This window comes from Poecilia reticulata, chromosome 15 (genome assembly GCF_904066995.2).
Source record: "Poecilia reticulata chromosome 15, P_reticulata-male-v2, whole genome shotgun sequence".
Lineage (NCBI taxonomy): Eukaryota > Metazoa > Chordata > Actinopteri > Cyprinodontiformes > Poeciliidae > Poecilia > Poecilia reticulata.
In genome coordinates, this window is record NC_088844.1 from 14258620 (window position 1) to 14282016 (window position 23397).

Consider the following 23397-nt stretch of genomic DNA (forward strand, 5'->3'; position numbering starts at 1 on the left):
CAGCAAATTGGCTGCACACTTTAGCCTTGTGCACTAACAAGCAATTAGAAAGGCAGAGAAGGAATTGAGATAACGTTACTGTAGTTGTGACTGAACTGTGAGGAGAGCTACAGGAACTGTAAAACAATTGCTTAAAGGATATTTTTGAACAGTTCTGGCCTATAATTTTTGAAAAATAGTTCATATTTGAGAGTCAAATCTTTTTTTTAAAATTCACATTATTCATGCAGAGGTTTAGGATAATAATTGTCACGGGAGAAAGGATTTCAGCAGAGAACCATAAAAACCACTACAACAGAGAGAAGAAGACAGAAAGAATAGCTTTGGCAGATAGAAATCCAGTGGGATGAAGTAGGAAAGAAATCCGCTCCGTTTCCATGGCTGCCATGGTAGCACTGTTGCCAGCATGCAAAAAAAAAAAAAAAAAACCCAACAAAAAAACAAACCCGTGTGATATCATGGTGAGGTTAGAAGCATTTTCCTTCCCCAGCTGTTTGAAGTCAGTTTGAAGTTAACTTTTTTGCTTTTTCTGTCATCTGTTTCCACTTCCTCCCGTGATTCAGTGTACATTTTTTTGTGTTTGTGAGTAGTTGTACTGAGGGGTCCCTGCTGCTGCTGCTGTTGTTCCAGTTCTAAGTTGGTGCGCAGGTGTGAGCCTTGAGCTAGATGCTCTTCTGAGGCCTCAGACAACTTGAAAGGTTAAAGCACCCAGAGAGGATGCTTCAGACGGCGATGATTTAGAAAACAGGCCTGCAGGTGCAGCTGCTTTTCTTAGACATTTTTACACTTGTCTCATGAGACAATAGGGAAAGGCTAATGAGATAATATGCACTGGAATCTTTCCATTATTAGACGATGTTGAGCAGCTGAAGCGACTCCATATCTTGTTGATTTAGTTTTTTTTGTCAGGGCAATAATGATTTATTTAGTTATAAACATGCGGTTAAAAAGTCATTCTGACATACCAAATGCACAGAAAGACTCAAAATATCCTAACAGTACTTTAAACTGGAAAAGCAATTGGATCCTTTGTTTAGGGTGCCAGTTTGCTAAGTGTCCAATCTGTTTCTGTCAGGCAATATGTCTTCTGACTCCATCCTCCTCAATAGGATACCTCACCATAAAAATGGGGATTTTATGAACTGAAATTTGACCTGCAGACTTTGCCCCCTGTACTTTTGGCTTTGAGACTCAGAATGCTGTAACGTCAGAGTGGATCTCGGTTTGGAGGTCAGCGTTTTGGTGGAGTAACTGAATAGAAATCCCATTTAACAATATGTTTTCAAACTGGTGCAGTTAGTACTGCTGTGTTGATCGAAGGGGAAAATATGGTTTCCACTCAAGAGCACTGATTGCCGTTTTTTGTAAAAAAAAAAAAAAAAAAATGAGAGCAGCACGCCATGCTGTGAGGCCTGCGGTGAGCGCGATAACACTGTGAGAAAGGGACAGCACAGCACTGTTTTTGTCATAGCACACCAGTTGGTTTTAGATATTACACGTCACTCCGTCAAAGTTGTTTCACTGTGATCTTTTTCATAATAAATCTCAGTATCATCTTCTAAATATGACTGAATTGAAAACTGTAGAAATGTATTTTAACAATGTGATCATGCTGAAGAGGAACCCTTCAATGTGACAGTAACTACATATAAATTTCATATTTATTTCAATATATAATTTTGTTATACTACATAGAATAAATGTAAATGTTAAGAATCAAGCCAAAAAAACAAAAACAAAAAACAAAAACAAAACAAACACACAAAGTTTGATGCCTCAATAATATTAAGAAATTCATTGGTGGTTTCTCAGAAATTTTAAAAGTGAATGTAAACTCAGAGCATAAACTACAATAAAATTTCAAAGACATAACTGGTAGAATCATGAAATTAGAAAAATTGATTATATATATATTTATTTTCTCAAGTATAAGCTGCTGTTATTCAAAAATATTTTGTTGTTTGTTTGTTGTACTTAATGTTACATGATTCTTTCCAACTGTTAAATCTAAAAAAAAGGTGTTTATTTCTTTACTAGCATAAGTATTTGTTAGGAAGTTAATAGCTTTTTTCAGCATCAGCTGTGAACCATCCATTATTGTCAACTTAATAAATGCAGATCCTTTAAGAAATGTCTACAGTAACCTCTGGTTCTGAAGGGTAAAATAATGCACAGAAACTGAAAAACCTTTTTTATTAGTGCAACTGAAGGAGCAGACAGCAAATCCTTGGAGAGTTAGTGGAAAAACAAAGCAATCATATAAATAGGACACTTTTTAAAATGTTACTCTTCTTAAAAAAACATGCATAAAACAAAGCAAATGATTTAATCTCTCTGAAACGTTACATTAATAAGTAGGGATAGGGCAAAGCCTCTCGCTTTGATTACACCAGTTGCTCCTCTCAGCTCCTGTAAGTGAGGAATGCGTGAGAGTTTTGCAGAGTGAAGCGGTGATGCAACCCATTGGTAAATATAAACTTGTCTAAGCTTTGTTGGAAGAGCTCACTGAACTCACTCACATTTATGGACTCTTTGGAATAGTAATGGTTAGCATGTTATTGCATCCTGTTTCAAATTTACATTCTGCACAGTGTATTTATAAACACTACATCTCCGAGCTAACCCGGGGGACAGTGCTTTATACATACCATTCAGTGGTTGTGGCTGCTAAGAGAAAAATAAAGTCGTGAAAATATGACACATCTCCTTGAGTTGAGCGTTAGTTGGCAAGATGAACGTAACAAACACGACATTTTCATATAAATAAATTCTCAGTCAAATGTAATATTTGAAACAGGAGAAGAATTTATCCCCTCGAACAACCCCACAACAGAAATAAAGACATTTATAATCTGGGCCACCTGCTGACTTGGCTAATGTTTATATAATCATTCTTCTGAATGGCTTCTTCGTGGATATTACAGAAACTAAGCAGAACACTGGAGCCCCACAGCGTGGAGGCAGTTCTTGTCAGAATAATTGAAGTTTCATCAAAACAAGAAATAATCAAAAGTGTTTTCAGACACACAACGGCACAAGCCGAGCAGTAGGTGGGAAATTCTCTCTGGATTCTCAAGTTATTTTTAGGTGAAGAGATTTGAATGCTTTTTTTCCCCCCCCTCTCTCAGCAGGAAGCGAAGCATCTGTGTTTACTGACAGAAGGCCTCATGACATGCAGCAACAAGTTATGTCTGCGCTTATTTTTGGAGAAGATGAAAAGTGCAATTCTCTTGTGCTCGCTGAATCCTGACAAAAAAAATAAAAAATTAAATAGTTTCACTCTGTTGCATGCTGTTATATGCAATCACTACAACAGACCTGGCAGTGCTTACCAAGTTGCTCTTTTTGCCTTTTTTTCTAGCATGCAAAACTGGTAATTCAACACTCTTTAGTACAGGGCTTGAATTGATCCACAGAAAAAAAAAGGCACGTTTTGAAAGTTTCACCTGGTACAACCTGGAGGTTGGACCTAAAAATAACCAGCCTGCTGATGAATAGCAAACGCGCTTCATTTCCTCCATTTGATTTTCTGCAGGCGGGCAAGACTGAAATTTATAGAGTTATTCAAACTGATTTCCTCTGTGGAAAATGGTTTCTTGTTGAATATCCATTATGCTGAAGACAATAAATAATTAGAATTTATCTCACAAACCAAAAAGAGGGCAATTTATATAGAACACAGTAAGTTTTTGATTAATGTTAAGGTACACTTGACAGGGGAAGGAAAATAGCTTTTCCTTTTTTTCCACAAAAGTTTTTCTTATCACTTACAGCTCTGGATATAGTAAGGGATACTTGGCAGAGCTTAGAAAGGTCACTTTAGATTATATAAATGTTCTCAACACATTACAAAGCCACATTAAAAAAAAAAAGATAACTAATTCTCTTACATTATTTCTTTTATCAATTGCATGTTCTATGTTAGATGTTTAACTCCTTCTACTCATATAATGTCATTCTGCTGATACACAAATTCACACAAATATGCCATGCCACTAAAATGAACATCAATGCTTTTGCAGTTTATCCCAGTCCTTGCAGTTCGCATTTTGGGTGTACATGAACAGTGTCTATCCAATTATTAGATTTATCATTTCAATCTAAATCTAATTGCCGTCGCGACTCTTCTCATCATCAAACTTTAAAGACCCAATCACTCTTGCTTCATACAAAAAGTCAATTGCACAAGTTCCATTAGCTTTCTAGGAGATTGGATCAATGCTAACGAATTCTGACTTTTTCATCCGACTTGTCTTCATGCACCAGCATAAGGTTAACATTTATATTTAATGCTTACATTTCTGATGAACTTTAAGATGGATTTGTGTGACATTTGGACCTGATTCACTTGTCCCCTCTGCAATAACTTGCACGTACACTTGACCTTTCTGGGCCATTGCTCTGAAGATCCAGTTTATCTTTAATTTTGTTCAATATTTCCCTTTATAGACAAGTACCTTCGTAATAGTGATTAGCAAACCACCATTTGTTGCCACTGTTATCACAACCATATTGCTTGTTTTATTGTCGTCGTAAAGCATTCTTGTTTGCTTCTGTGCTGTTTGTCACTAGTTCTCTATATTGTAGATTTTCTGTACAGCTAGGGATACACAAGGCACCTCTTTCTTTTTCAGGGTGAAATAACTAATTTGAATTTTGAAATCAAAAATTCAATTTAGATTTCCTGTGGATTATACATCTAATCTCTAATACATTTTTAGTTTGATATCTCTTAGCAAGCTAAACCTGAGCACCATGAGTTTTCTGCAGACTGTTAGTCGTAATATGTGGCAATTCGTCTCGGCAGAAAGGGTTAATTGAATTGTTTGGCTTCCTGCCATGGATCTTCTTTATTATCCATTGCTCTTGCATTTTAGGGATAAGACAGGCCCATTCAAGAAGGTCAATGCTAGCCTGTCCTTCCGAAGTTTGATGTGATGCAGGATCATTGTCCTGTTGGAGCGCCCAGTGTTTCCACCTACTAGATCGGTGTCGTCGAAGGTGCCACCGTTTGCAGCCCTTCAAAGGTATTCTGATCACAAGTCATCGTACAAATGAGGCCCGCAGGCACAAATTAGCTGATGAACATTTTAAAAGAAATAAACAAGGCAAACGGTTTACTGTAATGATTTCAAAAGGTGCTGAGAAATACAAACATTCTTAATATGGAAGATAATAACAGATTATAAGTGGAGGACAAAGAATTCATTGGCACACTTTTTGCTTTCGTTTCAATGTGATGTCAGACAAGACCCTCAAAACATCCAGTCACTTTCAAAAGCAGCCCTTGGTGGATCCATTCAATAAAAATCAAGAGTTTTCAAAGGGTAACCTCAATACTGTTGATAGGGAAAAAAATCATTCAGAAATAGAATTCCTTTCCTTAAATACGGAAACCATATTTAATCCGGATTTACAGAGCTCTTCTCCACAAAATCACTGCTTTGTTCATTATATTAAAATATTATGTCTTTAATTTGTTATTACACATTTAAAGGTGGAAAAACATATATTTTTAATAATTTTTTATAAATTTGGCATCACTTTTAGGCACCATTGAGTCAGATGCTAAGCTGCAGTTCTTCATCATTCCACCCCCTGCAGTGCATCTGTGCAACTGACAGTGAAATAACCTCAGCATGCTGCTGCCATCACCATGCTTAACAATTGTTTCATTATTCACACAGTGTTGTGTTGAGGTTTAGTTGGCAAAGGGAGTTTGAACAAAATATTGGTGCAGCTGTATTAATTACATTTGAATCTTCACACATATTTTTGAAACTCTGGAATAAAAACCACAACTTGTGCTCCTAGTTCCTGTTCAAGATTTTTTGTTTTTGAAGTTGGTTGCTAAATCATTGCTCCAGTGTTTGAAAAAAATATCCAATTGCATCATCAACAGAATAAATGTATATAAGACTCTGGCATCTGTGAGAGGTGTCCATGTAGAACTGTAAATTGTGAACTTTCAGTGACTGTTTTAAAGAAATGAATAGCAAAACCAAACGAGCGAAGGTAGTTTTTCAAATTACCTCAAAAATTTCTTTCAAAGCGTACAAAGGATTCCTCTTTAAAAGCACATAATAATGCTTCTCTTTCATAAATTAGAAATACAATGCTGAAGATGTGAAAAAATGAAACCTTGAAATAAATGAGATTGTTTGCTTCTTTCAACAAACAGCATGCCGTTTTAACAACTATTTTACTGTGGTCTTTCATGGTAATGCAATGTTAATTGAAACGCACGACTTTCCAGTTAAGATATGCTGAAAGCAAAGGTTGAGAAGTTTGTTTGTATTATGGAGTTGGAGTGGTGAACCACCTGAGACTTGGAGTCTAAAACAGCCCCGCTTTTAAGACTGGTAGGTTTAGAAAGTAACAAAAAATTTTTGTTTCACTTAATGCAAGAAATAAAAACTCTTTGAGAAACATAAGCTATTATTGGATATTTTAAAATAATTAAATGTGTTGCTCTTTTTTATATTTAAAAAGAACAACTTTTCCCATTTTTATGCACTCCCCTGAATCTTTTAGATGAGCTCAAGAAGATTCTGCCCCAACTTAGAGTACCGTATTTTCTGCACTATAAGGTGCACCTAAAAACCTTCAATTTCCTCAAAAACCGACAGTGCGCCTTATAATCCGGTGCGCCTTATATATGGACCAATATTGAGCCACAACAGGTCTAGCAACTACGGTAAGCAGCCACCGACTTAATTTTCGCCCGTAGAAGAAAAGTGCACGGTGCATGCTGGGATAGTTGTCAGAACGCTGGCTTGTTAATAAAGTTTGATAATACATTTAAAGCCAGGGGGGCAGGAGGGCGAGGGAAGAGAGACAGAGACTGCGGCGGCAGCGTGTCAGTTGGTCTGTGTTACCCAGAAAGCAGTTGGGCACAATATCGCAACACCAATACCGTGAGTGAAACAATGACTGGGACAGCCTACTATACAAAGTACTCAGGGACCACTTCTTTACAAATGTGGATATGTAATAATAGAGTACAGCACAAATTGGCAAACCGAAACGTCTATTCTATGCGCCTTATATATGAAAAAAGTTTTAAAATAGGCCATTCATTGAAGGTGTGCTTTATAATCCGGTGCACCTTATACTGTGGAAAATACGGTAACTATTTGTTAATCAGACTGGTGGAGAGATTACCTGAAATACGAAAAGCTTCACAAAACAAATGCATTTGTTGGTTTCCTGCTGTTTCAACTATGACCTTATGATTAACATTTTAGCAATGACTAGGTGGGTCATTGATACAATTTTTTTATTTTACCCCCAAGAGTTTCTGCCGCTCTTAGTAAATGACCTGTCCTGCTTTCTCACGCTCTAAAGAACTCATGTAGATATAATCAAACTTGGCTGATGTTATTAATGACTTTAGGGGAAAGGAGATTACTTTCTTCCACCCACCCCCAGCCCTGACAGCCGAATTCCTGTGAGACTTTCCTAAACAAAACACAGAGTTCACATCACTCTGTGGCTTTGTGTCTTTGTGGCTTTGTTTGTGTACGATTGTTTGTCAAAGTCAGGAAGGGGGGAAAAAAGGGAGACTCATGTTGACAAGTTCTTTAAAAAGAGAAAATGATGAAAGAGCAATTAATTAAAAGCAAGAATCACTGATCTCTTTTGTGACTTCGGAAGCAATAGTTGAACAGAATCAGAATTTAAAACCATTTAAGCGTCAAAACAACGTTCCTGACAGAAAACTCTTATGGCTGTTGCTCTCATTAATTAGTTTGGAGACAAAAACTGTGTCCCTCGGAGCCAGGCGGCTCCAAGTTAATCATCCACAATTGCAACGTGGATCATGACCAAGCATCAGTATGCAAACTACTCATATTTATAGCTGCATTTGAGATTTTGCTGTACATTTTATTTTCCACGCAATTGGATAATCTCCACAGTAATATTCTAAAATCACCTGCTGCAGAAAGCAGATAGAAAAAACACATAATTTCACAGCCAATGGTGTGATGAGGAAGTGAGACAGAAACTTCGTCTTAGAATGCATGTTTTGCATCCTCTAACACAGTAAGATGTGAAAGTCCTTTTTCAGGACTTTTAATATTTTAACTGAAATAAACCATTTTATGTGAAAAATACCAGTTTTACCCATATGCAATAATATTTTAGCACACACAAAATATTTCACAAGGATATTAGCAAGTGACTAATGACCTGACTAATAACTAACAACTCTGAGATCCTGTGTCAGATCTGGTCATTGATTTTTCTTTTTTTTGTCTCTAAAAGACACGACTTTCAGATACTGTATCATTTCTAGCTGTGACACTTTTTATTCACCCGTTCAACGTTAAATCATGCTGTAGAAACCTTGGCTTTTGTAGACAATGTTAATTGAAAACGCATGACTTTACATATACAATACATATAGACTTTTATATATATAATACCCGTGACAAAATTGTGAGAAATGTCAGACTAATTTGGGATTTTTTTTTCTTCCATAATAATCTCTGGATGTAAAATGTCAGGAGTACAATAAATCATTAAAATGGTTTCTCCTATGTTTATGTGATTTTAGCCATAATTGCATTACAAGAACTAACACACGTTGCACATTTGCATAATCTCTTTATCTTAAACAAAATTACAGTGAGTTATGATTGAACTGAATGCAGGAGTAACTGCTTCCTCTGCATGTATCTTTTTCCTGCTTGCTTCCTTTCATTTGCAATGTCTCCTGTATTTATAATTTAGCCCAACATGGGTAGGAGGCTGAACATTTTTAGCAGTACGAACAAACCACACTGTTTGATCCGTTGAAGAAGGCAACTTGAATAAGAAAACATTGGATAGTTTTCAATTTTCATCCATTCTAAAGCAAAAATATGTGTAAATTAGACGAAGTTTCCCAAAACAGAAGGGAAGTAGATGTTGAACGTCTGTCAACAAGATGGAGTTAAGAAATGGTTTAGCATGTTTTAGTGGAAATTTGAAAGGACTCCAGATGACAAGAAACGGGAGAGATGAATTAACTTAACGGAGAATTCTGTCTGCACATAAATATCTGTTTTATCCAGAAAACAAACAACGAGAACGAGGAACAAACACGACGTAGAATGCCAACAACAATTTTCTGATGGAGATTAAGAGAACAAATACTGCTGAAAAACAGAACATATGCAAAATCTGCATACACAGCACAGACTAAAAAGTTATGCGTGATAAAGAATTCCAAAATATTACGAAGTGATTTCCATTGTTTAACGTATATTCAACCTCCTGAATATTCAGGGGTAACGAACAAAAGGAAATCACGTTCAGTACTCATGTATTGTCCTTTACACTCTGTATACCACATACATGAGGGACGTCCTAGGATATTTATAAATACTGTTGATGCACATCTTCATATTTGTCCTGCTCAGGCTGTGCTGGCACAGATCCACAGAGGCAAACTGTGAAGTAAGTGGTCAGTAACCCTTGAGCACTCATATTTATCTGTACCTTCAGCACAAGCTAACTAGCTCCCCGAGTCTCACCGCAATTTAGCCAAGTCCTCAAATAATACGTTTACCTACTGCTGTGCGCTGTGAGCTCCCTACATATCTTATTTCCCAGCGCTCTACACTCCCACTTTCTTCCCAAATACTTCACTGCAAACACTACACAATTGCCAATAATGTCTGACCTCCCACTCGCGTTGCTTCTGGGTCAAATCATTTCTCTCCTCGGACCTATTTCTATACACAAGATTTGTTGGGTCTGTGCTCCGAGTTGCGGCAATTTGTCCCCATTTTGCGCATTGCAAAAGTCCAAATAACCTTTTTGATTAGATAAGGTGTAACCAGATCCAGTTATGGCTGACACTAATAACACACTTGGAAGGTGAAATGTGGCATTGTGGAAAATATATTTAGACGCTATGTTTAGGATTCGAAGCAATGTGTGCGATTTCACAGATAAAACGTATTTGTGTGCTTGTATCTCTCTGAGATTTGTGTCGTTTTGTGTCTTAGAATCTCTTCTCCAGGAAACAGTATCTATCTGACGGCAGTGTCATTTTCTGTAATGAGGGCATTTCTCATGTGGTTTGACCTAATTATAAAGTGCTGCCAAATTATAGCAAGATTCAAGTCGTGAATGAAGCAGGGAATGTGTCCTTAAAGAATAATGCAGTTGCATCTCGAATAACTGGAATATCATAAAAATGTCACGTTTTTCATTAATTCAGCTGAAAAAGTAACACTCAACTACAACATCTCTTCATTGCACACAAAGTATATTTCAAGTGTTCTTGTGTAGCTTTTTAGACTTATATTAAACACACTTTATATTAGCCTTATAGTTCTTCATTAAAAGTGTTTTACTCTTGGTCACTCACTGATTTCCTAATTGCAAAGTTTATTCAAAAGATAACTTTGATCCACCTTTTTCATGTTTAAGTAACTCAAACGCCTCTGACATCGTCTCTGTTTCAGGAATGGATTGGGAGGTAAGAAAGGCATGTCATGTGTGTCGGGTCTTGGAGACTTCAGCTGCAGTCCAAACCTTCCTCTGCTCTCCTCTAGGTTCTAGTTATCCCTGTTGGTTCTGCAACCGTCCATCAATATGCATGGATGCAGCTCTGTGTGAGCAGCCATCTTCTTAGCAATTACATTTTCTGGCTTAACTTTTCTTGTAATTAGCGTCAGTTCTTGCCTGTTGTATGGCTATCATGTCAGCAAAAATAAATCCTAGTAACATTTTATATACCATATGTTATTAGTTTCACTTTTTGGTTTGCATTATTCAAGTAAAATAACTTTCTCCGTACATTAAAGTTACTGATATGTACCAGTGTTGGACAGTAAATTGCATTTGATTTTCCCAGTTCAACTCCTCAGTCATCGGACAAATGGAAGCTTTGATCCACGTACAAAAAAAATCTAACTTTTAAAAGAAATTATGTATGAATCGGAAAACCTCCATGTAAAATAATCTTACTTATGAGTTTGGTATGGCTGTATCCTATTTAATCCAAATGCATTATTTTCTTCTTTTTTTTTCTTTTTAGAAGTTTTACTTGTAAAACAAACCACTGCTCCCCCATGTTGTGCATGACAACTTCAATACCTGAGCCAGCAAGAAAAAAATAATCCCTCTATAATCAATAAACTCCTGAGGTTATCAGGAAAAAAAGCAATTTTTATCTTTAAATTTCTGAGAAAGTTCACGCCTGGAGGATGAGATAAGGTACAGCAACACTCAGACAAAATAACAAGTAGTCTGCTATCTGAACTAGTTTTTTTTTGCAGTATGTCCTTGTGCCCAGTTGTCACCCCTGAGGTTTTTTGTATTCTGTGGTGGATCAGGTCATAGATTTATTTCACTTTTTAAATCACTATTGAGTAGGTGCACAATTGAGGTGTTGAAGCTGAAATAACAGTATTTTCCCACAGAAGATGCTGCTTAAAAAATGAATGTGGATAATTTATATGAAACAGATAGCAATAAGACAAAGCACTGAAGTGATTTTACAATTAAATCAGCCAGATAAATATTCTTTTGTTTTTACTTTTTGTCGTTCATGTTCCACCTCAACAAGCCAATGTCTTATTTAAAATGGAATTGAATTTAAGAGAAGAAAAAAAAGACTTTCAGCTGTGGGTTAGAGGTCCACTGCTTTGATGAAACCCCACGCGGTCTGGATTTCAACAGAGGCTGCACGTTACGCCAGTGATCTGCTCAGGTGAAACATATTCTGATCGAAAATGATGTCAGAGGAGTCAAAAGAAATAACATAAAACAGCTGTTGAGGCTTAACGCGATGAAAAGAATCTCAAAAACTGAATTTTTAAAAATCTGTGAATCAACAACAGATAGAAAGATGGCAAATGGACAAGATTCTGACAGGTTTTTTACTCTTTAGAAGTTTGGTTCTATTTAATATTTCACGTGTGGCTACAGGTAAGGCAGTAAACAGTTATAGCCAACGCTAATATTTGCCCCTGTTATAGAATAGAATAGAATAGAGATAAGCATTATTGTCGCCATCGACTTGCCCAAGGCAGATTGTCTTTACAATTGTGTGATTCACTTTATTAAATCAAGACTGTATCCAACCTCAAAGTTTGCAGATCACATTGCAGTAATAGTAACTTGTATTCTTATTGTATTGGTCGTTTCGGATCATCAGATTTAAGTACTTGGGGTCAATCAGAGACTGAGCTTTCGAGGAAACAGCACACTGATGCAGCTTTAAGTGTTTCAATATCAGAACTGACTTATCCAACCATGTAGTAAAAGACTCAAAACAACAAGACATGTTGGAAAAATTCAAACTGAAAACAGTTTGAATACTGTTAAAAAAAATCACCCAACATTAATGTGTCAGTAGAAAAATACTGTTACATTCTTGTAAAGGAAAATAAGAAAACAAAGGGTGTTTAATACACCAGCTTCTCTCACTAATTAGTCTGAAAATGCTGCAAAAATGTTTCAAAATTTACATAAGAAAATAATCTGCACCACTTAACCCAAAATTTGCCCTGTATTTTGTACTGGGCTGCTGCTGCCTTAGGCCAGCACAGACAGCAGTCAGTTTGCGAATAATTAATTTTGAAATGTTTTGGAAGAATATCAGAGTGACTTTCAGTCATGTCACACATTTTGATAATTGTTCCTAGAACAAAGAGTAATTGTCTAACTCAGGGGCTTAAACTAATAAAAAATTGGATATTCCACAGTCAAATCATGACCCTGAACCAATTTAAATGTTGTAGCATTACTCGAGGCAAGCCAGCCGTGCAGTAACACGAATTAACTCCCAAATGCTGGGTAGGAGGAAAAAACAAAAAAATTGTACAGAACTTTCTTTTTGTGCTCCAGACCAGAATTAAGGCGAAATAAAACACATGGATGGTAGTTCTTTTTACACACTGCAACAGAACGTAAAGGTTTACACCTCCAAGGAGCAGTTCTGGTTGTCTTGGGTTAAACTACTAACGTTGATTTCTCTTCTCTTTTAAGTGCACAGTGCATTCATTTTGTGAACGCACGAAACATAAGGCTCTTCCACAATATGCATTATGCATAAACTGTATGTTCCTTTGTGTTATTCTGGTTCCCAGACAACATAAATTGTCTTTCATGGCTTTACCTGTGTGTGGTCTTCTTTCCAGCCTTAACAAATGTGAAGCTGTGGGCCATCGACCGGCAATGCTTTCAGACGATCATGATGAGGACGGGCCTCATTAAACACACAGAGTATATGGAGTTTCTGAAAAGGTGAGCAACCGCAGCGTTTTGTTTCACGGTGACAGGAAACGGCCTGAATAGGTCTTTGATCTGAAATTCAATGAATGAATTAACAAAATTAATTCAGGGTAGTGTGTATGCATGCGTGTGTGTGTGTGTGAACTGTTTCTCAAACAATTTGTAATTCTTGATATTCTTTGCAATAACTCTAACTTCAGAGACCATCTGAAAGGCACATCTTGTGTCTTTCTTCTAGAATGTCGGCGTTCCTATCTGTTAAGGAGCGACAAAGCACTAACCACTTTTTTAAAGAGGGGCTTATTATCATTTAAAAAGGTTCCCGGAGCATGAAGTATAAGATGAAAGAAATATGCATCAAAGGACAGAAGGAGACACACAATCAGCTAATAAATCGCTTATCTACCTGCTTTTTTCTGTTCGGCTTTAATTTGCTTTGATTTTCAAGTAATTATTGAAATTGTGTGCTACCTTTCTTCTTTTACACGAAACCCTTAATTGCTATGACTTAGGTGATGTTCTTACATCATTTATATGCACTACTGCTCATATTTGTTGAAGTGAATTATTGACCCAAGGCAAATGAAAGGGAACAGTACATATTAAAATGAGCTAATGTCTCATTTCTACCGTTGCTCACAATGCTACAATGTTATTAAACCCCCAAACTGCCAATATGCTGTTTGGTTTTTCCTTTCAAGTGATACTTACAGCAAGATAACAAGTGCAACTTGATTCAAAAAAGTAGATAGAAATTGCTTATGTTTGCTGCAAGTAATGTTTTCATGCATGCATAATGCACACAACATGTACTTCAAATGATTATTTACTTGAAATAAAATGGTTTTATTAATTTATTCTCGGTCAATACACACAATGTGGCTTGCTAAGAGTTGCAATATACCTGACTGCAAAGAGGAAACTGTATATAATAAAAATTACATACTGTACAAAACGCCTTTTCCGTTAACCACTGAAAATTTCACATCCCATGTTTTTTTGCATCCTTCAGAAAAGAAATGTCTTTTTTCAACCTGGAAATTCACTATCTGCAGTAAACTGCACAGAAAGCCCTCCATCAAATAAAAACAGAAAAAAAATTACATGTTTGTAGAAAAAACAGAATGTAATTGCTTACCTAATATTTTAAAGATTCTTCGAAAAAGAAATTAAAACACCCTTTTGACTTGAAAAATCTCAAAACATTTACAGCCTCTTTCAGATAGGATAAGGATGTACAGAACGGCAGCTCTCTTCTCCCCACAGGTCTTACATAAGAGTTTGAGAGATGAGTAAATATTTAATAGATCTACTCTATGTTTGGTTTATAGACGGGTGTCTTGGGGGAAATCAGAGATTAATGGTAGCATTTGTTAATAAGCTCATAATTATATTCCCTTTGCGCTCCTCGGAAGAAGATCTAATAAAAGAGCTTATAGGTTTTAGCAAACAACAAAAGCGGACTGGTTGCTGTGAGCCTACACCCGCCCTTTAACTGCTGTGAAAATTACATATTTGCACTTATAAGTTGTGGAGGAGGAAGACTCTGGAAACATTGATCCCACATGATTTCAAACACAGCAGCTGAGTGTACTTGTCAGGAGCTTTTGCCTCTTCCGAGCGTACATTTTGAAATCACGTTCACTCATTGTTAGAGGAAAGGTAAGGGTGACACTTAGTTAACCAACGCTCACAAATGTACAAAATGCATTTTTTCTTTACTGAAAGTTTTAGAGTTGGTGGGTTAACACTCAACATTTTCCCCTCCCACTTTGAAGAGAAAACCCTTTGAGAACAGTCTGCATAATTTGCTTAGTTTAGAGGCACAGAGGAAATCCTATTTTATCCTTTATCGCAATCTCTCGCAATGAGTTGAGTTATGAAATTAGAAATGTCAACGTAAACAAAACAATTGCATAAATGAAAACAAATAGTGGTGCTGTGCAGCTACTTACGCATCCCCAAATGAAGCTGTTGGATCAGAGTTGTACAACAGAAGCTTTTTGTTTGTGTCGACATGCTTTGTAGTCCCGACCCCACTAAGGGACAAGGATGTAAAGAGGATGGATGGATGGATGGATGGATGGATGGATGGATGGATGGATGGATGGATGGATGGATGGATGGATGGATGGATGGATGGATGGATGGATGGATGGATGGATCCTTTCAAACTCTGTATAATTCACGTAGAGTTGGGCCGCCTCTGTTCAAGGCCTCTCTAGTAAATCTAGTGTTTCTGTGGAGGAACTGGAGACATGTAGATCACAAAGTGGCCATGGTCTGGAGGCCGAGACAAGATGGCTAAGATTACTGTAATAAAAAATGGAAAATGAGCTCAGGGTGGGGGATGATGGGGAGCTGGAGAAACTAAGAGGAAGAGATGATATGGGAAGATAAGGCTTTGTTCAGCAACATGGCTTATTTTCTTTCCCTCTTGATAAACATTAGCTCTGTTTTATTTGGTTCGCTCAATAACAGACAGATTGCCTCCATATAAGCTGCCTGGAAGCACCGGAACAAACATCACAGCCTCGTGCTGATATATTAATTTTTCTACGCTGTAACTACACATCTTGCCACGTATGTTTGGCAGTATTAACACCAGCATACTTTGAGAATATAATAATGCATGTAAGACAGAAATCTAATTACAAAGATTTCTTTTCTCTCTTCCTGCTTTCTATTGACTACCTTGCTAATACGGTTGGGCGATTGGACGTTATAGATGATAGGCTGCAACCTTCAGCGGTTCTTTTAAGAGTGATTTTTTTAGGGGGTATATGAGTTACTCTTTCACACAAGGTCTTAAGTTGTCTTTTCTTCTGTTTTAATTTATTCATTTTAATATTTGACAATATTCATGTCCTTTTAAAATTGGTTTCATGTCCATAAGCTTTCATTGAATATCTTTTTTTACACAACTTGCATTTTTTTTTTTTTTTTTGCCCACAGGTTACGGTTTATTATTATTAGTTGCCAGCTGAGAAGCTGTTGTGTGTTAACAAAACAGTGCTTATCAGTTAAGTTTGATAATTATTCTTGTGCTTGAATGACTCATAGGTCAGTTGCTTAAGAAACACTAAACTGATTTTCTAAAAATAACCATCTGGAAAGACTGGATTGAAGATGGGTTGCTAAGCAATTCATATTCCTCCCAAAATAATAATAATAAAAAAATATCATTACATGGGCCAAAATACTCGAACTCATAACTGCTTTAATAGAAATTCTGGCTTCAGATTGTATATGTATAAAATCTGTCGAAAAAAGTTGTACTTTGATATCAATGATTTATTGTAATAAGTTAAGAGAACACATATTTTTCTGGGTTTACGTTTTATATACACCCCAAGTCTCAGACACCATGTTCTTTTGTTCCTTTTTTAGCAAAAAAAATCCACCTTGCTGAAACTCTGCCTGTCATCAAAAATGGTGCTCCAACTCTCAAGCAAAGTTTTCATTTAAGTGCTCTTCCTTTTTTGAATTTAGTTGTTCCATCTGCCCACATTTATCTTTTGGAGCCATTCTCTTGTAGATACGGTCCAAAGGTAAAAATCATTACGCTGTCTTTATGCCCTCATTCAAAATGAGCTATGCGTTGTTACAATAAATCAGAACTTGAAGCTCCCCTCTCTGGAAAGTGGCAGAGCCACCTCCAAATTTATCACCACTTGTACACAGTAGCATTACCGGTGTGATGCTGTTTTGTTAAAATGTGGTCATTAATCTGTGCTGTATAATTCTGTTGTTAGAAATGCTTTGTCTGTCACTGTCCAAAGCGCACTGTGCCTAACTCCTGGTCTTTGCCAATAGTGATGAACTGCACTTTTGCTCTAATGGTCATTTTGGACAGAGCAAGCATATTTCCTGGCAGACCCTCCTTGCTGGTTTATTTGTTCACTCTCTGTTTGACTGCAGATTTATGTGCTTTTGCATCATCAGTTACCACAGTTACCTGGGAGTGCAAGAAGAATTACAAAACTGAGGTCTTAGAGACCTCTTACTTTACACAGTATGACCTCAGGCCAGAGTCGCTAGGACAGCAAGCTTTAAATACTGTGTGAGTTGTTTAAAATATTTCTTTCTGTAAATTATTTTCCTGGCAGTTGAGTGAGTGATCTGACATTTTCTCTTAAAATCTTTGATGAGAATAAGGAGTGTGAAGGATCTTCCTAGGTCCTTGTGTGAGGGCATCACAGGCCATTATGTAAAACAATGGCCCTGGAGTTCAGATGATTAAACTTATTTACTTTAACTGCAACTTTCTAAGTGGATTTGCGGGTTAATGTACATGACAAAACATTTGAATTTTACACTATCCTGTTAAAAAATATCCTTTTTTCTTCTGCAGTGTCCCCACGTTTCATGACCTACAGGAAGACATTCTGAGCAAGCTTGCTGATGTCCTTGAAGAGGTATGGAGTCGATCCATCCATCTTAAAACCCACAAGTCATACATTTACCTCAGCAGATTTTACTTCACACCTTTGTTTTATTTAGAGAATAAAATCTAATTCTTGATCATGTTTACTTGTTGAAAGCGGTTTAGGGATTATTAAATTTGTTTAATGGAAGACAGTACAATTGTTGTTTAGTTGCTGTGGTGATGTTGAACTAATTTGCAGACCAACTAGGTGGTGGACCTTAATCTGTTCAGGAATTAATTATGTTGCAGACAGACGTCATTCTACTTTCAACCAAGCTTTGCAAAATGAGTCAATTTTTGTGTTTCATTCAGTGGTGCACTCTGGCATCCATTATGATTTAAATCCTATTATAATGACTTTTTTTTTCTTACTGAAGTGTGAGGTCTGAGGAAAGCATCATCAGTCACTTTCACTGCTGCTTTCCCATTACTTCACACTGATGGAGAGATTAGCTTAATGTATGCATCAATCATAGATTTCATGAAAATTAAGAAAGACTTTGCATCGTATGATAATGCAATTTAAATGCAGATTGAGATTTTTTATGTTTGTCCTATGTAAAAACACTGTAGTGAAAAATAACATCAACTATGCCTGCTTTTAAGATTATTTGATCTTATTTGTTTCAAATACTAATGAATAGTGAGTAATTCCTTATTAAATTATAAACAAAGTATAAAATATTTAAAGTGAAATTGTTCTAAGGGTTAAAATGTTTAGTAAACAAAATTCTGAGTCTCAGAAATTTACAATATTACATAATAGATTTTAAACAAAAATGTCAGACTTCTGAAAGTTTTGGTAATTCAATACTTGGGCCTCCTTTGGCATGAATTACGGCATCAGTACAGCAGGACTTGGTGGAGATCAGCATGCTGTTACATTAAAATGACTTGTTTTTTGTGAGTTTGTTCTGTCCAAATATCAATTTAAGAAATAGTATTTATTAAATAAAATAATAAATCTCCAGATGCTTTTCTGTTAATAAGTAATTAAAAATCTATAAAGTATACTAATTGATCCAATTTTTTGTTTGAAGTGCTTCGGGATTTCTCTGCGTTAGACAAATTGACATTAATTTTTATTTTCTATGATCAAAGGCGTTCTCTTAATTTGAGACAATAAGTCAAATGGTGCTACTAAAGCGAGGCTATAAACATCTGTTTAGTCATTCATCTAGTTTTGATTAGTCCATAAGTGCGTTTTGATTAGTAAAATGAATCAGACTGTTCCCCTTGCTTTGGAGAAAACTATTTGTCGGGGTTAAAATAAACATCATGTGTTTTCACAAATGCACATAACAGTGTGAGGTAGTTTGGTCTAAGAGGAGCTATTGATCTCAGCAGTTTATCAGCAACAGTTCCAGGATATTTCACAAGTTGTGAAAAAAATCTGTGACTGCTTATGCTCTCAGTGTGCAAGGATCAAATGAAACTTTAAATTGAGTTGCCTAGATGCTGTAAAAATGTTTCTAATGTTCTATTAAAAGTGTCACAACTTGCCTTCATCACTTTACCCTTCAAGCACCAGACCCTTTAGAAAATGTGTATACTACCTAGTGCTGGAGGTTATTTCAACCAACACTTAAATGTAAGTGTGAAAATCTTTCACTACTGAATAATTACTTATTGAGAAACCTAATTGAATTGGTAAAGTTGCATTACTAATAGTACTGCAACTCTCAGAAGTTAGTTGCTTACCAAAATACAAAACTAAAATCACAAAATCATGAATCACAATATATTCTTTCCATCCCAGATGCTTTTGGTTTGACTGACAGATAAACTGTATTTTAGTTAAAAGAGAAAAATATTTTTTTAAGGATCTAGTATCACACTTTACAGTATATCACCATGTAATGCCTCAAAATGTTAGCACTAAGCATATTTGTTGCTAGCAAAGGGCATCTGTGCCTAAAAAGTAAATGTCAATATACACAAGTTTATTGTAATGCCAATAATATATTTAATTTGCAACACACATATGTATATATTTTTATGCAGTAGTTTGTATGTAATGGCTGTTTGATAACTTCAGCACTGTAACTTATCCCAGTGGCAGTGTTTCTTAACTCTCGTCCTCAGGGACCGCTGGCCTGCATATTTTAAACGTGTCACTGTTCCAGACCACTTGATTGAATTGATTGCATGACTTTCTCTGCATGCCGTCAAGTGGTGCAGAAGCCTGTTAATCACCCACTTATTCAAGTCAGGTGCATGGCAGAAGGGAAACCCCTAAAACACGTAGAGCAGTGGTCCCTGACTGCTGGAATTGAGAAACTCTGTTTTGCTCATTTTTTAAACTTTTTTTATTTTACCAGCCAAACGTTGTATGGAGCTTGAACTGACCTTGACTAAAGTGAAACAGGATAGAGTGTAAAGCAGAAAGTATCATTACATTACGCTAACAATGCTTATTTTTCACATTTCAGATGGGAAAGGTTTGATTGAACCTTCTCTATTACTTACTTGCTTACTAATTCAAGAATAATTTAAATATTAATGAAGTTTAAACTACTGGTGAATTTTTTTTTTACATTGGAGATTATTTGGTCATTAAATAGTTAATAAAGTAAACAAACTGATTTATAAATATAGCCTTATTTTTTTGCATAACAATTTTGTTGTGATTTCTGAGGATTTTTTCACGTGACTTTTCTGCTTCAGTCTGATCTGCTTTATTTTGTTCAGCTTTGACTTCTGGGTTTTTCCTATAGGAATTCTGTAGACGTTTTGAAGATTTTTATTAAGCCGGGGACTGTTTTCTCACACATATGATGTTTTTCTCCTTCATCTTCTATGTGGGTCTTGAAATGACAAACATTTCAAAACCCAGTTTGTAGCGAGATAGTTTCCAATATGCACAGGAATACCAAGGATGTAGAAAATTGAGACCTAGATGAAATGATTTTATTTATTTCACTCTTGGTTTGAACCAGTAAGTTCCCATCCATATTAGATGCAATAGTTTTGATCTGCTTTTTTTCTGTTTACCTCATTTTAGGCATAAAAAAACAATGCTGATGTATGTATGTATTAATAGCTTACTCTCCTGTCTGTCAGTAGCACTTCTTTTTTTATGTTTGTTACCTTTTTGTCTTCTTTCCTGCCAGACGCATTATGAAGAAGGAGAGTACATCATCAGACAGGGGGCCAGAGGAGACACCTTCTTCATTATCAGCAAGGGAAAGGTGAGGACAGTCACACCAGACCGTACCCTCAAGACAGTCCTCATCATAAGTCAGGGCATCCAGGCATATAAAACGCAGCAACAGATGCCAATCTTTGAAGTGAAGGCGTGGTGTTTTTGGATGGAAGTTTGCTATCATCAGTCATCTTCAGATTGGCGGATAGGGAAAAGTGCTGCCTCTTTCATCATCCCTTTGCAGCAGTGATGGGAGTGTTTGGAAAGGGGAAAGGAGTCACTTTGATTTCCCCTTTCAGTAATCAACACTGGCTTTCACACTGGACTCAGTTCTGCGGGAGGGCTTTCAACTTGCCTACTGGTCTTCCTCTTTATTTTGTGACTGGGTGGGTCATGCTCATCTTCAACAGCTTTTCCACCCACTTGCATTGGAATCTGTTTACTGTGTTTTTACCGCCACTCAGGTCTGTTTTGCACCTTTCGCCAGCTCAACTGTGGTGATTTGATTCTCTTTGCAGGAACCAGCCACTGAAGATAATTTTAAAAAATGGTCTGTCTGAGTTTCAAAGAGAGATGCGAAAATAAAAATTGTCTAATGGAAATCAGAAACTAACCAGCATATCCATCTGGCTGGATTTCAAGAGGAAATGTCTGAAAACATAAGATAAATCTCCAATGAAACTTTTGAGCTACACAGGACTGTTTTGAGCCGTTGCCTTCATAGATACACCAGGAAAGGAACATTTATCCATTCATCCATCCATCTGTCCATAACATTTATAGCAGCAAAAAATAAATTGAATTTAAATGTTAATTGGCCAACACCAACTTACATATAGATCCGAAGCAAAAAAGAAAAACGAAAAGAACATTATAATTACAAAAAAATGACAGAAAGCCTTCAGTGGTTCCACGTGTTTAATTAAACCTCACTGAGCTTAAAGCATGGTCTGTCTGCCAAAATTAATATTCTGCTTGTGGAGCCCAACAACCTGGACATGAACCTGAAATACAGCATATCAAGAGGGTGCGCCAACACTAACAAACATTTGGCCTGCATCACTCCATCTTGTCCTCGTAAACAAATGTCTCAATCCGTCATGCAGTGAGTTTTCACATACTGTTCACACTTCAACAAACGAGCAGTACACAGAGGGCAATACTTTAGAAAGTCCAGTCCTTACTGGTACAGAGCACACTTTGAGCTTACTAATCAGCCCATTAGCCTGTGCATACATTGTTGCCCCTATTAGAACATTATCTGTCTGCCTTGCATTTCAATGGTGAAAGAGGAAAGAAGATACTCTGTCTTAGGTAAATAATGCTCCAGCGTGTGGTCTCCAGCCAAAATTTGAAAAATGAGAGATTTTGTAGCATCGATTCTGAGCTGACATATGCCCAGCATTTACATGCCACTGGTGCAGAATCATTGCAAGTTTAAATAAAATGTCACCGCTGTTACATAATAACACTGCTTAATCACATATTAGACTATAAAGTTATTAAGCCATTGGGTTTTATTGTTAATATGGCTTTGAAAATTTCACACAAGTTGTCCAAAGGACAAACCGTAGTACTGAAAATATGTTGGTAACCAAGGATCCACTCTCAAGGTGACAGATTCCCAAGAACTTTCTTGTAAACCAAACCTTCCTGCACCACCTTCTGATCTGAAACAGATGCAGTACAACTTCTTTGGTGTACACTTTTCACTTCCTCTACTTTCTGTCTTTGCTTTTTCTCTGTGACGACAGAGAAAAAGCAAAGGATTATACACGATCACAAGTAATTAGGCTGTCAGTCAGCTGCTCGCTGCATTCCAGCACGCTGTTGCTGGATTTATGTCACGACACCTAATGGATGAAGACGAGAGCCTTCATTAGGCGAAACAATCATCTCCATCCGCTCCCCTGAAAACGTACTCAAGTGCCAATCCTGTAGTTTGTAAGTCTTTGGTTCAATGCAGAATGTAATTACATATGTGCTATCGAGCTGATGAAGAAGTTAGCAATGCCACTTATCTCCTGCACCATAAAGATAAATACCTGGCTGTGACAAAATATTTTTAGAGACAAGTTAGTGTTTTTCAGTGTGATCAACCCAACAAAACAGTTGCTATTAATTTATGTTGTTGATTTTATTTAATCAAATGTTTCTTATCTTCCTTTAGTTGCAAGACATCTTTCAGTCTCTACATCTTCCTCACCTTCTTCACACTACACGCTGCTTACCTGTTACTCTCCTCCTAATATGTCCCTCTTTCGGCAGGTTAATGTGACCAGGGAAGACTTGCCCAACGGAGAGCCTGTGTACCTCCACAGCCTAGGAAAAGGTGACTGGTTTGGAGAGAAAGCACTGCAAGGGTAAGATTGTACCTAATAACTCTCCCGTTCTATCAGTTTCCTCTCATTCTTAAATCTTTCCTCTCAGAATCAAGTGTTTGTCGAGATGCATCGGTGTTTAGTTGTGTCAGACATGACAACTGATGACAGGCAGTGTTGTTGAAAATGAGGACTAAGGAGTTGCATCTTTGCTTCTTTTTTTATACTCAAGGCTCTTTGGCATGAGCAAGAAAAGTTAAAGTTGC

General features: G+C 36.7%; 1 protein-coding gene across 2 annotated transcripts in view; it reads left to right on the forward strand.

Annotated features, from left to right (window-relative positions):
• The window catches only part of LOC103476798 (cGMP-dependent protein kinase 1), a 91148-nt gene that overhangs the window by 42409 nt on the left and 25342 nt on the right, over positions 1-23397 (forward strand). For both annotated transcript variants that reach the window (XM_008429389.3, XM_008429387.3), the window contains exons 4-7: positions 13143-13248; positions 17591-17654; positions 20779-20856; positions 23079-23173. In XM_008429389.3, coding sequence (XP_008427611.1) covers positions 13143-13248; positions 17591-17654; positions 20779-20856; positions 23079-23173 — 343 coding nt within the window. The remainder of the gene's footprint in view (positions 1-13142; positions 13249-17590; positions 17655-20778; positions 20857-23078; positions 23174-23397) is intronic.